Genomic DNA, 19,387 nt, shown 5'->3' on the forward strand with positions numbered 1-19,387 from the left:
CATGTTGTAGGGAAAATGTTTAGTATTATACCTAACCAATACTGTCAAGGTGCCATGAAGGTATTATGAGGCTGGTTTTACAAAGTTATTTAAAGCAGTACTATAAGCAGTTTCTATACTACAAGCATTCATGTGGTAATAACAAATGTGGTTATACAAAAGTGGACATTCACCGTACTGATACTGCAAGCAAAGGTTTGAGCAAAGTAGCTTAACACACAGGTGAACACTTCCTGATACCCAGATTATAATGTAGTTAACATATATATCTGAAAAGCTGTCTGTCCATCCATCTGCTTCGTGATGCCACTAACTCGACAACCAAAGCACGTATTGACACAAGACTTACATGAAATTAAGCGCTCATCATCTAGCAACTCCAGGTTTGTTGTTACAAATCACTATGTGCTTTTGTTTGCTCTCTACACGCATTGAAGGTGTTGGTGTAGAGGAAAACTTGAGCTACATTCCTGTCAAAACCAGTTAAAGTGTTAGTGCATAGAACTGTAACCCAGAGGTCCAGGGTTCAGTTCCTGCGGATGACAACTTTTTCTTCTCAGTGCCACCTTTTTATGACACACTTTTTCATATGTCAGCTATTGACGATGCTTACTCGGCAATCTGTGCAAGTATTGACATGCGAAATGTAACGCTCACCATCTGGCTATGTCGCAAAAATTATTGCAAGCTTCTACATGCATTCCTTCATCTGCTACAGCACATTAAAGGCCATGATGTATTCAGCTGTATTCCATTGCTAACCACACGATAAACAGCTCAGCTGGTAAAGTACCTCCCTGAAGTGTTGCGATTACTGCTGCTGTGTAGGGCAAGTACCCAGAGACAAAACTTTTTTTTTTTCGTTTTATCTGTACCTTTTTGGTGCATACTTTTTCCAAGAATTCGCGATATAAAAAGAGAGGAGAGTGTCCTACTCTGGTATAGCCTGTACAATTGCGTAGTGTGAAGTGATGATGCAATACTGGTTACCACTATTCAGGTGTTAATTGATCACGTGACTATTTCCAACTGAAGTCACAAAAATACTCTCATCAGAGAAGTTCTAAAGTGCTTTAAATGGAAGGCATGGATATTGGTCTAGAAGAAATTGTTGTGGAAACATCACCAGACTTTGATGAGTCGCCCCACCATCCACCGACAAAGAAAGTAGGACGATGAAAGGCTGTCACCAAGAAAGAACGGAACATCTGGTGAAGGAAGTGCGCAACCTGCCGTTAACTCCAATTACAACATATTTTCTGGATGCCACGCGTTCGAAGTTAGCTTCACATGCAAACAAATCGTTCAAAGAATTTGCGTTATCTTTTGAGTCTTGAGATATATTGTTCATCGTAGGTTTCTTGAAGAACGTGTTTGCCAATTTGTATAAACGCCGTGCTAAGAATAAGCAAATTCATAGCATTTCAGTTCCAATGGCATCAATTAGGGCTGAGCAATACTACCGTTTTAGCGATATATCGCGATATTTTGAAAGTATCGATATCACGATATTTTGTTCGTGATACCATGCCTGTACATTATTGTCATTAAAAATCCATTTGTTATGCTGTACTAGGCTCAAGAATCCTTGTAAGTCATAACCTGGTTACCCCTGCAGAGAGGTGTGAACACCATAACATAACTTCAGAGCATGTGTTACAATAACTGTTACTGTAAACAAGGATGACAGTGGCTAGTTTGCTATCACCTATAAGGACTTCCTGCAGGAATACTGAGCAATACACTATGTAGCACCAGCTATGATTGACATATTTGTAAGTATCGTGAACTACTCAGTATCATGAATAGTGGCTTTAGTATCGATCGTGATACTAAAATGGCAGTATCGCTCAGCCCTAGCATCAATACTGTAGTATTCTACTTGTGAAAGACACTACTGACCTTGCAAAGCTGAACTTAGACTCTGAAGACTCCACCACTATTACTCGAGTTGAGACAAGACAGTAGTGGGTTAGCTTTTATCAGGCAAGGAAGTTCGAGCATGAAGTTTCCAAGATATTCACGTTGATATTCTCAATGGAAGTATACAACAAGCTTCTTAGTCACAGCAAGAGTTCATAATATGAGTTCATAATATATATATTTAGTCACACAGTCACACATTTTTACAGAATCTGACTCAGTCTAATGCACATGCAATTCCCTCTACAACACATGCTGACCCTGTAGATGTTTACTATAGGTTTGGAGGAGCAACACTGGCTAGCATGTTGCATGGTCGTTACAAGGCAATGAAGCCAAACACAAGGAGAAAATATCTGAGAAGATCCAAGGATAAAGTTCCTACGTACTTACGGTATAGATTGTGGGTTTATGTACTTTCCCTGTGAACAATTGGTCCCATTTCTACAGGACGTGAATGTTGCAGTAAAATCAGTTTGTAATGAAAGTGGATTCAAAATGTATGGACCTTCTCGTATACAGGAAACCACCAAGTTTATTAACAGCAGAACTAAGCGTAAAGAAAAGTTTTGTGAACTGTTGCGAAACTGCTTTGACTCCTTAGATTGTTTCAAGCCATCTACTTTGGATGATGTGTTCTCTGAATTTGTGGCAAAACTTATGAACACCATAATCCAAGAATTCTTAAGCTCCTTCAAAGCTACCACTGCAATGAAGATAGGCACCGCATCAGTGTCTGGACAAAATTTACGAGACACCTTGTTGACACAGCATATAAACACTGAGAGTAAAACAAATTCATAGCTACTTTAATATTGACAATTAACTTTTGTCATAATGTAGAGAATATGAAATACAAAACTAATTAATCAAGCCTTGTTTTGCATAATTTTTCCTTTCCAGTGTAATGTCACTCTCGCAGGTGTCAAGAGACAAACCTCTATACTCACTGCCACTGTGATGGGTGGATACGGTCTGCTTGATCAACTGGGCTGCTCTTGAGATGGCATAGTTGACGGCATCCAGCTTGCCAGTAGCTGATCTCTTATACTGAGATTCCAAAAGTATCCAAACTGGTTTGGATACTTGTTTAAAAAGTAAACACAAACCCATAAACACAGATCCTGAGAAATCCCAAGCTGTTAAAATAAGCATGAAAGTTAGCACTCTTCCCATATTTGTACCTTACTTTGCCAGGCAAGGAATTTGCTGGGCTGGGGTGGATTGGGCTTAGCTGATAATTTCAACATTAATCACTATAGTTTTGATATAGGTTGTGGTGTACCTGCTTCAGTAAGGGAATGGTGCCACTTGAGGAAACAATCATACCCCTCCCTTATAGACTTTCAGAATATCACAGTGTCAGTCACATGATCATGGCTCAACAACAATTCCTCAAAAATTTTACTACATGCCTCCAGATATTTCAGGGTCAGTTCAACTTGTGGAACATCTGCTGGAGGAGGTTGCTGATTCACGTAGTGATACAGCTCTCCAAGTACTTGTTCTTGCTGTAAAAAATAGTGAGGCATTGTATGGTCTATTGTTTAATTTTGAGATGTTAACATCAGGCTTGTTGTAATCGTACTGGTACCATTTTGTCAGGTAATTACTGGTAAAAATTGTAATTAAACAGGTAATTAATTACTAATCATTACCACATTTTGGGTAATTGTTATTGTAATGATTAAATTTGTTTAGTAATTACAACAAGCCTGGTTAACATACACCCAGCTATAGTGAGATGTGTTCTGTTTCACCTGTATGATCTTGGCTGGTGCTACATTTAGCTTGATCCAAGAGTCTCAAATGATGTATGCTTCACACAGCTTGGGGATCATCCAGGCATTACTATTCCTTACATGTGCACATTCTCGTTCAAACATATCCACAATTGCCTGTCACCCAAAATGATTTGCATTGCGAGTAAAATTCCTAGTCCCATTTTCCTGAGATGAGTGCAGAGCATTGATCATATTCTGTAGAGCATAAAATTAACACAATAGCAATATTTAATACCTGATGACTTGGACAGGTCACCCAATGAATTAGGTGTGGTCCACTGAATGGGTTGATGAAGTACGGCTTTACTTGGTACTATTCACTATAAGCTTGGTTGTTACGATACGCCCCACCATAACCATGTGTGCTTTTCACCACAGGGTGCAGCCCCATCACATACTAGGAGGCTAGTGGCAAATCCATGTACACTGTACCTGTATTGAAAAATACTAAAGTAATGCAGTAGATGAACATATCTAATATCATCTGAAAGAGATGGATAGTTTCAAACACACAGGCATGAATAGCCTTTGCAGAAAACGTTTCTGAGTTAGTGTAATAAGGTCCAACTATGTCAAAAGGAAGATATCAAACCCCTCCACAAAAACTGCATTATATAAGCAGTTTGCTCTTCTACCTTATCCTTGTCAAATAGTTTGTACACATCATGAAGTGATGTTTGATCCTCCGCAGTCATTGATAGCCCCACAATTGTTTGACTTCTGGAATTCCACATAAGCCACGATATGACCTTTACCTCATCAAAAATCAACACTCCATCAGCCATGGGCACCAACTTTCCTGTAGCTTTACATGTTGACTTGAACTGCTCAAACTGCTCCACCTGCTTAGATATATTTTCCCAAGATGCTCCAATGTCATGCAGAAAGCAACCAGTATATGCTTGGAGGATGCTTCTTGCAGATAGCTGGAGAATACCAAAGCTTTTCAAAGCTTCATAGGCTGCCAGGCTTCTAATGTATGCTGCAAGAGCTGTTGGAAAAGAGAATGTTTTATCACACACATGCACCCACACACGCGCACATATTGAGACTTTTACCGATTTGAATAGTAACTAAGCTCCATTGGTTACCACATTTCCCAGTACTACATTAAAACATATTTAGTTACAGAATAGCCAATTGATTTACAACATACTATTCTTCAATTGATCGGAGTAGAATTCATTTCGCTGCCTGTCACACATGGTTAAAAGTAACACATGACAGTAACAGTACACAATGGTGAGGTCCTGCTGTGAGTATGGTTGTGAAAATAGAGACACAAGAAGAGCCGTGACAAAGAAAACAAGTTTTTTCCGAACACCTTTTAAGACCTGTCAAGAAAAGGCTTTGGCTAGCCACCATTTTCAGAAATAATTTTTAACCCACCACAGAATGCAGCAATATACAACAATCATTTTATAAATAGCAGGTCAGTGACAAATCTTATCTAATTCCTTTGAACATGTCAACTACAATCAAACATAATTTTCTACAAACCACTCTGTAGCACAAATTAATTTTGGTTTTACACACTTTAAATATGCCATGGAATTAGGGAGTGCTAATATTATTAATGGACATTGCAATATCATACAGTATGATAGTATTGTGTAGTAGGGTTAGAACTTAAGGATTCGGTGGCATCAACTCTACCTGAGTTTGGTGTTACAATGGCAAGGCGTTTAACAACGTCCTTGGCAAATGACCGTGGTGATGTTGGCTTCTTTTTGGGGGTCCACCGATGATGTCAGCAGAAACATCCAGGAGACTGTCCATATCATCATTAATGCTACTTGTGTGGTGGAGAAAAAATGTAACATGACAATTTGGTTAACATGACAAGCATTAATGATAATACAATAATGATACAATGAAGTTTGTCAGTAGTGAAATTATTAATGGCTTGTAATGTTCTTGTGGTCATCATCAGTTTACCTGTAAGAATGAGAACAAAACAAATTAATGGTATTACTTATTCCTCTTATCTGATAATTTAATCCCTGACTCCCTTCTTGACATCTATACATACACCCATACACTCAGATTAATACATGAGTTCTCCCCCTACTTAGATCATATAAATTGGATCGGTTATTGGTATCAGCTGTTATCGGCCATTAAGTACCTAAGTACCGGTTATCGGAAAATCGACTTTTTTTGCTATCGGTGCAACACTACTTTTCAATTGTGGCTTTTTTACACCCTGTCATTTTAAACAATTGGTTATCTACTTTTACTAAGCTGCACGAGCTGTTTGTTTACCAGAAGTTTTTAGAATCTTTTAGAAAACATTTGACTTGTTGAATGCTCTATTAGGGGGATTGGGTTGTTAACAATTTTATATTCCCACAATTTCTTCCATGTTGTACTCATCCATTTTGAACTCATTTCCTTAATGGGTTACCAGCTAGTTGAATTGTGTACTGGCCAACCTGGTTTACAAGTAGTCTAGTGTAAACACTGGTCCATTTGTAGGTGTTGTTGTGTATGTATGAAATAGTGTTAGTGTGTGTTAGTGTTAGTACATTGGTGTGGGGGGACCACATTTACTGTACGATACATTGTCATATCTCCTGATATGTGGTGACACACTAACACATGATAATACTTTAACTCATCCCATACCCTAATAGTTACATCAACACCGTCAAGCTGTTGAACTACTAGAGAAGGTATATCAACATGTAGGGAGTACACAGACTACAGCTGGCCCCCTACTAATGGAGATATACCTCACCACGTATCAACTGGACAAGGCTGTTATGATTGCTTCTGATGAGAAACTTGCTGATCAGGTGAGCAACCAACCCCACCCACTAATAGTTAAATGCATTGTTTCCTCTTCTAGTTGAATGTTAACCAGTTACAGTTACACCAGGTATGTGTACGTCTGTGTGTGTGTGTGTCTGTAATGTTTCTGGATATGATTACATCATTATGGATTATCTTACAGTTCAGAGCTCGACTAGCAATGCTACAGAAGAACCTCAAAGGCTGTAAGAAGGAGATTAAGAGTCTCTCAGTGATTGAGAATGCTGTTAGTAACTGTGATGTTACTTGTTACTTAGTTACCTGATCACCTAGGTGACACATGTAGCCTTCCTCAAGGCCAACTATGAATACTTACGAGGAAACTATCGTAAAAGTGTCAAGCTGTTAACCTCAGCTCCAAAGACACCATTACTGACTGACACTGGTCAATGCCTTCCTTCACTATACTTCAACAATCTTGGTTGTCTACACTATCACATGGGCAAGGACATCTTACTACTTCAGTAAGGCTCTCTATGAAAACGATTCTGCCCTCAATGATTTCCACCATTGTAGAAAGTTAGTTGTTGGTGGGTGTGTCGTGTGTTGTCTGTCACGTGATCTGTTGTTATAGCAACACTATCAGGACGTCCATTGGCAGTACTGGGGGTAAACTGTTGTCAAGTGTTGTTATATAATCTCTGATTACAACAATTATATGCTGGTCAACCAACTGCTGCATTGACTTCTTTGTTGGAAGCAGTACAAGTTTTTCACACTAATCCACTGTTGTGGCTTCGGTTGGCTGAGACTTCAATAGCGGCTTACAATAAGGTTGTTGTAAACTGTTACCATGGTAATTGTTATAGTACCCGCAGGCACAGATGGACTATGCAAAGCAACAGCGTTACCATAGTGACACAATTCAAACTGTAGTTGGAGCTGGTTTCCATCAGAAACTTGTTGTCATGCCGATAGAGGTGGGTCATTTATCACGTGACTGATCCTCAGCCGCCATGCCAACCCCATCACTTGACTTTGCTAACATCTGTCTGCGTAACGCTCTCTACTTGCTACCTCCTGCTACCACAACAACCAATGAGACTATGGTATTGGCGTTGCCATGTCCACCACTCCATGGTGATGCTGTGATGTCATTGAGGGCATCCATTCTGGCTAACAGTTCTTATGTATCGTTACGTCAAGGTGACCCGGTGTCTTCACTACACAACAGTAAACAACTACAGCCCATTCCTTCACTGTCATTTCCACTGATGTAAGTGTCATATTAACAAGACAGTTATGAGCTATAAATGTGTACCATAGTTAGTGGGTTATATAGTTGTTGTTACATGATGCTGAAGAGGAGGTTCATGTAGTTAGTAGTATCAGTTGGGGCTGTAGTGTTGGTATTGGCTTATTCTTGCAACATCGTCAATATTTATGTCATTCATATCATCCCCTATTAATGGGTCCGGGGAGAGGGTGTGAGACTTAGGTTGTTGAACGACTCACCAAATGAGGAGGAGCTAGTTCTCACAGTTTGATATTCTATGATGGGTTTGTATGTGAGTTTGTTGTGTGGGTATGTCTGAGTGTGTATGTGTGTATAGGTGGGAGGGGGGAGGAAGAGAGAGACAAGGTGTTACAATGTGAATCAGATTAGCTGGCAGTGTCAATGGTCCACTGTCAGGGTTGATACTGTTGTTACTAGACATGAACATTCATTAAAGTGTGTGAATTTGTTTAGTGTTGTCTTGAATTATGGCCCAAGCTAGCTATGGCTAACTAGATAATATGATGTTTCTTTCATAATTGAATATCATAATATTATTAGGTTACTAGCTCACTTGTATGGTGCCGAGTGTTGTATATTATTGGGGATGACTGGTGAAGCCATACAACACCTCACAATGGACCTACTGAACAATGACCATCCTGAGGGGACCACCCCTGGTTAGTGACCACCAGTATCACTAGTAACTATGATAATTGTTGTGTGCTGGTAGCTGCTACTGGTGGTGGTGTAGATACTAGTCCCAACCATTGTAGAGCTAGTGTATTAATGAACATTGCTAGTGTGTGTTGTGTGAGGAAGGAGATGGAGAAGGCTAGGAAGGCTCTACTACAAGCTTGTGCTTGTCTACCATTGCCACAGAGGAATGGACCACTCCATGCTAAAGCTATCTTGTTATCTGCTTATATTGAACTACATACTGGTAAGTTGTCTGTCCGTGTGTGTTGTGTAATTCCAAGGTCTGATTATATCACTAAACCTGTTTGTGTGTGTGTGTGTGTGTGTGTGTGTGTGTGTGTGTGTGTGTGGTATAGTCAGAGTTGGGGTCGTTACACTAAAAATGTAACTAGTTACATAGTACTCGTTACTTTTACATGATGTAGTGTGCTACAGTTAAATATTACTTACTGAAAAAAGTAACAAGTTACATATTACTTGCTACTCTGAGGGCTGTAACCAGTAATAACATTACATGTTACATTTGTTCATTACGAACTATAAATTAAGTCCAACCTTCTAAATACAAGCTACTAACCTACATGAGCGAGACATGTGTTTCTCTGGTGTAGTTCAGCCACAAATACATACTTTGTTGTTGTATCTTAGCCTCAAGGGCACTCCCCAAGAGTCCCCATACACTATCATTCTTTGTCCATACCTATAACGCTATCTCCAGTCTTGTCTGGTCCCAAAATGCAATCAATCACGTGCCTGGATACAATGCGCCTTAAAAGGAAAAAACGTGTATTTCCGGATGCAATATCTGTTACATATTACTTGCTACTTTTTCATATAATGCATTAGATTACCTGTCACTGTAAAAGTAATATTTGTAACGCATTACCCCCAACGCTGAGTGTAGTACAGTGGAACCTGTCTATAATGGTCACCTTGGGACCAGATATATCTGGCCTTTATATACAAGTGGCTGTTATAGAGAAAACCTGTACAAGGTGGTCAGCAGCATTTTAGTGGCTATGGCCGTTATAAATGAGCGATTATTATCAAGAGACTCGCGCCAACCACAATGCAGTAATATTTTAGTACAGAAAGGACAAGGTGAGCTTGTTATGAATGTTGGTTATAGCTATTGAATACGTTTAAGCAATGAAGCCTGATAGATTATATAGTATTCATTGAAAGGCAGGAAGAGTAATAATTGTGCCTTAATTGAAATGGTGCTGTGGTGCCAGACAGTTGGCTTAACAAGCCACCATAAAAGGAAGCGACCACTATATGAAGGAGAAAGTTATATATACAGTGATTCATAGGTGAATTCCTGGTTGGCTGTTATACTCGTTAGACAGGTGACCGCTTAATGCAGACAACAATGCATACATTTGTATGGGAAAATATTTGGGACCTCATGTCCATGGCCATTATGCAGAGGTGACTGCTTAATCCAGGTGACCGTAACACTGGTTCCACTGTACTAGTATTTTAAAAATTGTTAATGAAGTAGGGATCTATGTAATAAAAAGTAGTGAAACAAGAGGTAAATGATGGTGTTACAGCATAGCTCGGTGGAAAAGTCCCTACTTTGCCATTAAACAAAATTATAGCTAATGTGCCAAAGTAGGGATTTTCCCATGAGCTTTGCTGTAATACCATCATTCATCTCTTGTTTCACTACTTTTTATTGCATAGATCCCTACTTCATTTTTAATTAACAATTTTTAAAATACTAGTTTGTTTAGTTTTGATGTTGTAGTACAGCTAGTTACAGTGTAACTTGTGACTATGGACTTTATTCACAATGACATCACAAGCACAAGATGGCCGCATTATTTGTGGTAATATTGTACAGGCACCTATGGAGAAATTCTTTTGATCGATCATGTTTCAGCCAGGCAAGAAGATATCGAGCTCTAAGTAACAGGTGCGATTACAAGACAGTACAACAAATGATTTGTAATGCATTCCGGAAATTTTGAGATGATTATCGCTTTTGTACAATAGTTTTTGTTATTTTATACCATACCTGTTGACTACTGGTCGGTATCTTGCTTCACGAGTGAAATATGATCGATCAAAACAATTTCTCCATAGGCCCCTGTACAATAGTACCCCAAATTATGTGGCCATCTTGTTGTGAGTGACGTCATTGTGGATCGTCATTGTGGATAAAGTCCATTGTATTAGAATTATTATGCATGATTGTTGTATTAGAGTGACTGTTCTATTAGAGTATCTCAAGTCAGCCAAGGGGTGTGTAGCTAGCTAGACCAATAAGGGGTGGGGTCATCTTGTTTACTGTTAAGTAAATAGCTAGATTGTTAAGAGGTGTGGTCTCTGCACTCTATCACTATTGATCTTTGTTTGGTGGTGAACCTATCACAAATGAGATCCCAATTGCAAAGTTGCAGATAGCTAGCTAGTATACCTCTTATAGTAGCGCTGGGACTGAAGTGCTTCTGAAATCCAGCTCTGAAATAATTCTGTGGCATCTAAATTTGCTGCTGAAAGATAGTGTTGATATGAAAAATTAATGCGTCGTAATGGTTTTGTTGGATGAGAAGACGAGTAGCCTGACTGAAGATAAAAGAAACAACAAGGCACAGAGGGCCTACACTCGTCAGAACCCCAAAAGGCACATCCCACTAGTGAGTTTGTTATTGTAGCGTAAAATGAGTGAGTGAGTAGAGTGAGTGAGTAAGGCAGACCAAATTTCAAGTTTTGATTTAAAAAAATTTAAAACTCCAATTAATGCTAAGTGTTTTCTTGTTTGTAATGCTGTATTTCACGTTAGATGAACTAATATTCCATAAAGATGATTTTTGTTGTGTAAGATGTCTCTTGGGTGATTATTGAAGGCGCATATTAGGCAGCGCACGTTATTTTTAGGGGATCCCTACTTAAACAGTACTACTGTACTGTTTGATATCGTCAGTATTTGTGTGTGCCCACACATATTTAGTGTGTCTTGTCTGTGTTTGTGTGTAGTAGTAGCAGTTGTGCGTGCATTCGTACATTCGTGCATGCATGATAGTGTAGTGTATAGTAGACACTGGTACACACTAGTGTGGCGTAGCCAACCCCTGCGCATAGCGTGAGGGTCTGGTGACATCCGCATTTAGTACCTGTGCATATGGAATGCAATTAAATTTGAAAATACGTGTGAAACACGTGGACAGTTTCCAGTAACAAAGCACAACAGCTACTGTACTTGCACTTGAATAGCGTCTATTTCCTCTACAAACCCTTACATTTGTGCTGGTTGTGGAAAAGACATAAGAAGCTTGCCATAATCAATGGGTAAATCAGGAATAACGTCATAGAATGTTGTTTATTGGTCACTAAGCAATCTGATTGGACGCACTAGTTTTTTGTAAGGCTGGCACAGGTACTGAATGCGGCTGTCACCAGACCCTCGCGCTATGCACGCGGATCGGCTACGCCAGACTAGGTTCACACATCAAGTAGTCACATACCTACACATTATCACAGGTAATGTTACTGGAGCAATTCAACTGTTAAGGAGACACCAAACTACTACACAGTACAACTTGCTCACTAATGGCAGCAGCAGCCAACAGGACAAGAAGAGACTAGCCAATAACAACAGGCGTGTGTTGTCATGACATTTTGTAATCTTTTAATGTGACATGTTATGATAACCAAACACAACATACAACGTTATTAGCCATACAAGAAGGAGTGAAGGTTATGTTATAATATTGATGGTATAGTAGTGACTGTTGCTGCAGATAGGGAGGGGTGTGGCTACCTCACTTGGAAGGGTCAAATGTAAGTCTAGTAGCACTACTATATTAGGTTGTTGACTTTAGAAGGGAATTTCCCACGATGTCACTGGTTGTATTAAATAGTATGAGGTTAGCTGGTATCAGGCTGAGAGGAGATGTCAGGAACAACAGAAAGAAGAAGAAACAGGTAAATATCTTGTTAAACTGTTAGTAATACTGTGTAATGTTTTGTGGAGTACAGAGAAGTTCACTCATGAGGGGAGTGAAAGGACAAGACAACAAAGATGCCCTCGAATAGCTTTGTTCTTAATAGTCACTTGTGTTATCCAGCTGTCCAGCACTTGACAGTCAGTGCTGGGGGTGGTGGTAAGGGAATTCAATCTAGCCCCAGGGGAGGAGGGGGAAGGAGAACAGGCTGTAGATATTACAGTAGACATTGTAGAATAGATATTCAGATAATTATTCCTCACTGACATTTTAATGAAAATTTACATCACGTGTCACGGTGTTATCAGTTGATTGCTAAATCGCTCAAATAGAACAATCAGGCATTGTGAAATGAAACGAAAAACATCCCCTCGTGCGTAGACGCAATGAGAGTGGTTACGTTTACAGTAATGCAGGATAGCTAATTTGCTTGCGATATAGCGCGCTGGGCGCGAGAAACGCACCTACTGCAAACATAATTTCCCCCGAGGGAAAGGTGAACGTTATATTAGAGTATTTTGGTACCTCGAGCGAAAAGACTAACAAGACATGAAAGACACTTTATACATGACGAAACAGTAGTCGTTAGCTATAAATGTTCTATTAAATGCACTGTAGCGGTAATTTAAAGCGGTAAATGTAACCGCCGTCAACTGGCAGCTGGTTTGTCAGTTGCTAGGAAATTTTGTAAAAGTTGCAGCTCTAGAATAGTTAGTGTACGTAGAGCAGTACTGAGTGTAGGTAGTTTAGTATTAAGTGTAGTGAGTGATAGTGTAAATAGTTAGGTGTAGCTGAAAAGAGTCTGGCTCAGAGTTCTGCTTTTCCAGTGAGCTTTCTTTCTAGACTTAAAGAATTTACAGCATTTGGGTCTAGCTTTGTTGACTCTTAATAGCTTTAGTCTAGCTTTGTTGGCTTCTTTCATTTTTAAAGCTTTAGTCTAGCTTTGTTGGCTTCTTTCATTTTTAAAGCTTTTCTAGCTTTGTTGGCTTCTTTTATTTTAAAGCTTTGTTGGTTTCTTTTATTTTAAAGCTTTAGTCTAGCTTTGTTGGCTTCTTTCATTTTTAAAGTTTTAGTCTAGCTTTGTTGGCTTCTTTTATTTTAAAGCTATAGTCTAGCTTTGTTGGCTTCTTTCATTTTTAAAGTTTTAGTCTAGCTTTGTTGGCTTCTTTCATTCTTAAAGCTTCCCTAGCTTTGTTGGCTTCTTTTATTTTAAAGCTTTGTTGGTTTCTTTCATTTTTAAAGCTTTAGTTCAGCTTTGTTGGCTTCCTTCATTTTTAAAGCTTTAGTCTAGCTTTGTTGGCTTCTTTCATTCTTAAAGCTTTAGTCTAACTTTGTTGGTTTCTTTTATTTTTAAAGCTTAAGTCTAGCTTTGTTGGCTTCTTTTATTTTTAAAGCTTTGGTCTAGTTTCGTTGGCTTCATAATAGCTAATGGCTTACGTTTACAGAGAAGGTTTTAGCTAAGTTGAAAAATTGCTTCAAATTCTGAGCTAGACTTGTTGGCTGCTGCATTAGTAAAGAACTAGTAACATTTGTCATCTACCTGACTGTTAGCTGTAGTGTTGACATAGTAGGAGTATAGCATTAGCTACTAGTATTGTGATAGTAGTTGAGTAGTAGCTTCTAGTGTAGTCTAGTAGTTAGGTTATGTTGTGACTTGTTGTTGTTTATTGTGAAGTGGAGCAAGGACAACAAGTGAGTGAACTGTATAGCTAGTAGCTAAACTAACAGAGATGGGATAAAGCTTAACTGGAGGCTTACAGCAATATCTATAGTTAAATGGCTGAAATCAATTTACTTCTAATATTTTACGTACTAACTGAGACAACAATTGAGTTAGCTACAAGAAGCTCTTCACTTATTAGTGCTCATAATGGCCATTGTGTAGCTATATAGAAAGAGGCTAAAACTGTGTACAGAGCTGTAGGAGGCCATTGTAATGATCAGTGTGTGTAGTTGAACCATTCCAAACTGCTTTACCCCATCTCTGAGTAGTTGTCACTGAGGGTAGCTAGTCTGGTCAAGGATGAAGTGTTGACTGTTTTTGGCTTTACGTTGAACAATGGCTCCAGCACAACTAGAATTGTAATTTGTAGCTTTCGCAGTTCAACTAATGTTAGAAATAATTACGAGGATTATATAAATTTTGTTAGAAAGCCAAAATGTTGTAAATATTAACAGATTTTTATTACATTTGCAATCTATAATAGATTTATAGAAATAGATTTCAATTCTAGAAATCCTAAATATTGTAAATCTTAAAATTCCGACAGATTTCTAGAAATAGTATGTAAATCTACAAATATTGTAAATCTGTAAATATTCCGATAGATTTCATTTCCGTACTAATCTCTTCCACAAGTCCCAATTCTTGTCCGATACTCAAATAATGTCAAATCTTAACATTTCATGATGGACCCCTCAACGTTACCAATTAACATAGTTTTAATTAATTAATAAAAATTTTATCAAAATCAGAACAAAATGACACTTGCGGCCATTACAGTCATAAAATAGTACAAAGTGAAAACTAAAGAAAAGTAGCTACTATCAGTAAATGTCCAGTTTTGTTTGACATCCTCTACTTTCTCTGTTGTAGTTAATTACTTCTTGTAGTGATCTAATCCTCTTCTGAACATCTTCAGTGTAACCATCAGAGGGTAGCCTTAGCACTTCTAATGTGTTGTTATTGTTGAGCGCTTGTAGTAGACGTTGAGCAGCTTCTCTGCTGATCTTGTTGGCACTCATCCACAGCCAGACTAGTGATGTGTTGTTCTTCATTGTAGTGGCAATGACATCACAAGCTTCATCAGTGATGAGATTGTTGTTAATGTTGAGCACCTTCAGTTTGTTACCCTTTGATATTGCAGTGAATAGGGTAATGGCTGATGGTGATGATAAGCTGGTATAACCCATGTACAGTTTCACTAGCCTAGAGGAGGGATGGGTCAACATGTTGTAGAGAGCAGGGTCCTCTCCGATGGTGTCGTTACCACTAATATCCAACTCTTCCACTCTACAGTGTATGGTGAGGTAATTAATGGAGGAAGAGGAAGATCTGGTGAAGCCATTATACCCCAAGTCGAGTTCTTTAATACTGACGTCAGATGACATCAGATCACGGTGAAGGACACGACAGCCATGATCCTGGATATGGCAGCCATACAAGTTAAGCTTCTTCCACTCCTTGTGGGGTGAGCAGGTAAGGAAGAGTGTAACACACTCAACATCATAAACAGTTAGGCTAGTCTCCTCAAGATTGATTACTTTATCATCGAAAGTTTTTCCTTGTTGTATAGAAGTGTAAAAGGCTTCGTCGTTGGCCTCATAGAAGCAGCGAAATAGTCGAAGACACTTCAGTTGATCCTTCAAGTATGTTTCAGCGATGGTGATCGTGTCGTCCCCTCCAGAGAGAAATTGTTTAAAAGCAGATCGCTGTCCCTTGGTAAGCGAGGTGTACATTGCAAACATGTTGGAATGAATATCGCTCCAGAACTTCGCTTCGAGCACTCGCAGCTCTTCGTCTGGTGGAAGCTGAGTGATATGATAAGCGGACAAGAACTCCTGAATGGAGAAATGGACAAAGTTAAATGTCATCGTTTTCCCAGCGATCCCGAAGTGCTGAACAGCCTGCAGCAGTCCGTATCCATTCAGAGCTCCTTCGATAGTTTCGATGCCTGGACAAGCTGCTCTCATCTCCTCCAAGGTAAAGATTAGCTTGTTGTTATTAAGACCCTCGAGCGATAGTTTTGATAACTGCTGAACTATTGTATTATAGGGCTGGGGGAGTTTGGCTAGATCAGTGATGGTGTTATCAAGAGGTTGACCAGACTTGGCAAGATGTCGACAGATGGTAAGACAGATGAAGTAATTGTAGAGCTGTGTAGAATTGCTAGGAAGGGGAATTCCCTGTTTGTACAGATAAATCAAGATTACCATATTGAAGGGGATAAAACACAGGCCATTGATAGTCAGATTACCTTCGAGATATTTGGTGAGCTCTTTGACTGCTTGTGGTAATGCTTGTTTTATGAAATTTATTCTTTCTGTTTCAGTGAAGCCTAAGATATCTACTCTAAGGGTTGCCTGTTTGCGGAGATTTTCTGAGGCATGTGGACGAGATGACACGATCAAGCCACATTTGGGTAGTACGCGACGTTCAAGAATTTTTGAGATCAAGCTATTTTTCTGAAGCCCTACTGGAAATTCATCGTAGCCATCTAATAGGAAGACAAGATCCTTGCCACCATTCTGAAAAAGGTAATCGTCACAAGCGTCAGTGATCTGTGATGCTCTTCTGTACCCTACACAGAACAACTGGAGGAGGTCATGGACTGATGTAGTTTGCTGTACAATGGGATCACGCAGACAGACAAGGAGAACAAACTTGAACACTTTTAATATTTGTTTATCACCCCACCGATATGCAATTTCTTTTAGTAAAACAGATTTGCCAATACCGGGAAGACCTTCAACTAAGATAAATTGTGGTTCATTGTTCTTTTCTAGTGGGGCTAAGATTTGCTCAACATCTTTAGTAACAGTACTAGTATCAAGGACCTCTTGTAATGGCTGATGGCTAGGATAACGTTTGGGGACTGGCTGACTACTAGCTAGTGAAGCAATGTCACCTGTTTGTGTCAGTTTAGTGATGGCCATGGCTTGTTGTAAGTTGTGATGTCCTTCATAGTGAATCAGTACAAGAGGTTGGAAATTCTTTGGCTGGTCCGGTGGCCAAGTGTCATCGTCAACCCTGAACCGTGCTTGTACATTAAGCTGGCCCACCATGTTGAACAACATGGAGACTCCTATCAACAACAACACATAAAATGGAGCACACAATAATGTGTCCACTCTACCTTGATCAGTGACCGTTGACTTGTCCATGTCAGGTTTGGAGGTCACTATAGTTAGTGAAGACAACACAATAGCTAGTTAATACAATTGTTTACCTACACATGTTGTACACACACAATATAACTAGTCACCTTTATCAGGAGCTTGATCACTGGACACTGCAGGTGACTCAATAACTTTAAACAACTTCTCCCAACTAGCAGAGGGGTCCATCTTAAGCCATTTTCTCCACATATCATTACAGCAGGGGACACTTCTATACACATTGTCTTGGTCTATGATGTCAAGTGTTCCGATGGGTAGACCCAGTTGTGTTCCTACAACTCTCCAATGAGCTGCATATCGTGGAGTTATTAAGCTATGGAGGTCCTTCAGTAGTGGAGTACTGGTAGCTGTAGTATGTGAACTCCGTATATTACACTATATTATTATCCGGATATTAATATACTTACCCTTCTCAGGTGTTTTAAACTGGTTTAGTCCTTCATGATCACTTCGATCCATCTCCTGATTTAGTGCTGGGTATAAGGGGAGGTGATCTACCACAGATCGCAGTGTGCGTTAAACAATGCAAAAATACCTTGCAGAGCCCCGCCCTCTAGAAAAACAGGAAGTTGGGGTTTGTCTTGTATTGTTATCACGTGCGTTAAAACTGGAATTTTAAATTTGAATTAATTTATACTGTACAGTTTTCGCTGACTTATCCATAGTGAGGAGATCTACCACTTGTAATCATCCTACCTGTGATATCTGGTCTAACAAGAGATGAGCTGAAGAGAAGGATACCAGTGCGTTAGTCTGTAGTGTTGCTTTGTAAGTTACACACAAAGGAGGTGTAAAAATGATCTAGCACACAAAGCTATCGACCAGTATCATTACTAAATGTTTTTTTTTTTTTTTTTAATTCCTGTCCTAATGGCACTCCCTTCCACCTCCATCTCTAAATAAACTATAAAAGTTATTTAGCCTAAACTCTACAGTACCTAAACAGAGCCTACAAGCCTAGGGATCAGGGTGGAGTAAGCCTCCCCTCAGTGACAGCAAGATCAATAGCAGGAGGGATTACAGGAGATCAAGAGGTCGAAACCACCATAATGCAAATTTAAAACCACAATAGCAAAAGTTAATATGTAATGATGTCACCTCACTGACAGTCCCTGAACAACACTTGTATCTCTTGGATTACATCATAGACTGTCATGGAAACCACACAGTTTTATGAAATCTTCAGCATTGTCCTAGACATCATGTGAGCTAACATAATATCAATTTGTGATACTCATAATAAAGTATTGTTCACCAATATGAGATCCTTACCACCAAACCCATATAAATCAAGTTGAGATGGTCCAGCATAGAACTGCTCATTTTGTGATAGTTAAATTGAACTAGTAGAGCGGCATAGCACCAAAAATGAGCATTTCGTGCGTTTTGTGATACAATTCTAAAACTTTCCACACAAACTGTGCTCCTTGTGACATATTGTTTTTTGATATAGTGCCATCATGGATTTGACCTTTGGTGACCTTTACAGCCATTTTTCATTGAAAATTAATTATTTTGTCTTTATTTCTCTGAGGCATTATTTTACACTGTTAAAATATGGTATATATATATATATCAAATTAAAGGTGCTGATCTAAGAACTATATTGACTTTTGTTTGAAGTTCATATCTCATTCCACTACAAAGTTGTTACTATTTTTATAAGTCATAAAATTCTTTGCCCTTGGGGTATAAATTACTAAAGGGCAAGTAATTCCTGATGATCATAACTTTGGAATACAATCACCTATTGACTTCAAATAAAAGCCGAGTAGCTCGTTTTAGCAACACCTTTAATTTGAAACTGTGCAAAATGATGCCTCAGGGAGATAAAGACAAAAATGATGAATTTTCAATACAAAAATGGCTGTAAAGGTCACCAAAGGTCAAATATGTGATGGCACCATATCAACAAATATATGTCACAGGGAGTACACCTTATATGGAAAGTTTCATAATTTATTAAAAAGTGCACAATTATTGCACTATGACACTACTAAACCATTTGTCTAAGGTGTATGTTCTATTAGAGTATTTGAACAGTGCTCTGTATATAAATGAATGCACTTTGATATGTCTTGGTCCCATGTGGGTCAGGT

The 19,387-nt window shown here is 39.0% G+C and overlaps 2 protein-coding genes across 16 annotated transcripts in view; one reads left to right on the plus strand and one right to left on the minus strand.

Annotated features, from left to right (window-relative positions):
- The window catches only part of LOC136263502 (CCR4-NOT transcription complex subunit 10-like), a 58,179-nt gene extending 41,318 nt beyond the window's left edge, over positions 1-16,861 (plus strand). Inside the window, exons 3-14 of one of the 15 annotated variants that reach the window (XM_066058078.1) lie at positions 8,299-8,417; positions 8,471-8,680; positions 11,926-12,141; positions 12,186-12,225; positions 12,306-12,369; positions 12,424-14,081; positions 15,173-15,588; positions 15,686-15,831; positions 15,880-16,092; positions 16,165-16,380; positions 16,442-16,646; positions 16,699-16,861. In XM_066058078.1, the coding sequence (XP_065914150.1) occupies positions 8,299-8,417; positions 8,471-8,680; positions 11,926-12,059 (463 nt within the window). In that variant the 3' untranslated portion in view covers positions 12,060-12,141; positions 12,186-12,225; positions 12,306-12,369; ... (5 more) ...; positions 16,442-16,646; positions 16,699-16,861. Of the gene's footprint in view, positions 1-8,298; positions 8,418-8,470; positions 8,681-10,285; positions 10,358-11,925; positions 12,370-12,423; positions 14,082-15,172; positions 15,625-15,685; positions 15,832-15,879; positions 16,093-16,164; positions 16,381-16,441; positions 16,647-16,698 lie in introns of those variants that run through there. The other 14 variants (XM_066058085.1, XM_066058083.1, XM_066058084.1 and 11 more) reach the window with 14 other exon arrangements.
- LOC136263492 (protein NLRC3-like) lies at positions 14,833-17,848 on the minus strand. Its single transcript, XM_066058021.1, has 4 exons — positions 17,696-17,848; positions 17,375-17,635; positions 17,246-17,290; positions 14,833-17,194 (listed from the first exon to the last, which is right to left on the minus strand). The coding sequence occupies exons 1-4, from the start codon at positions 17,745-17,747 to the stop codon at positions 14,937-14,939; spliced, it is 2,616 nt and encodes an 871-aa protein (XP_065914093.1). The 5' UTR covers positions 17,748-17,848; the 3' UTR covers positions 14,833-14,936.
- Positions 17,849-19,387: the final 1,539 nt, after the last annotated feature.

Source organism: Dysidea avara, chromosome 8 (assembly GCF_963678975.1).
Source record: "Dysidea avara chromosome 8, odDysAvar1.4, whole genome shotgun sequence".
Classification (NCBI taxonomy): domain Eukaryota; kingdom Metazoa; phylum Porifera; class Demospongiae; order Dictyoceratida; family Dysideidae; genus Dysidea; species Dysidea avara.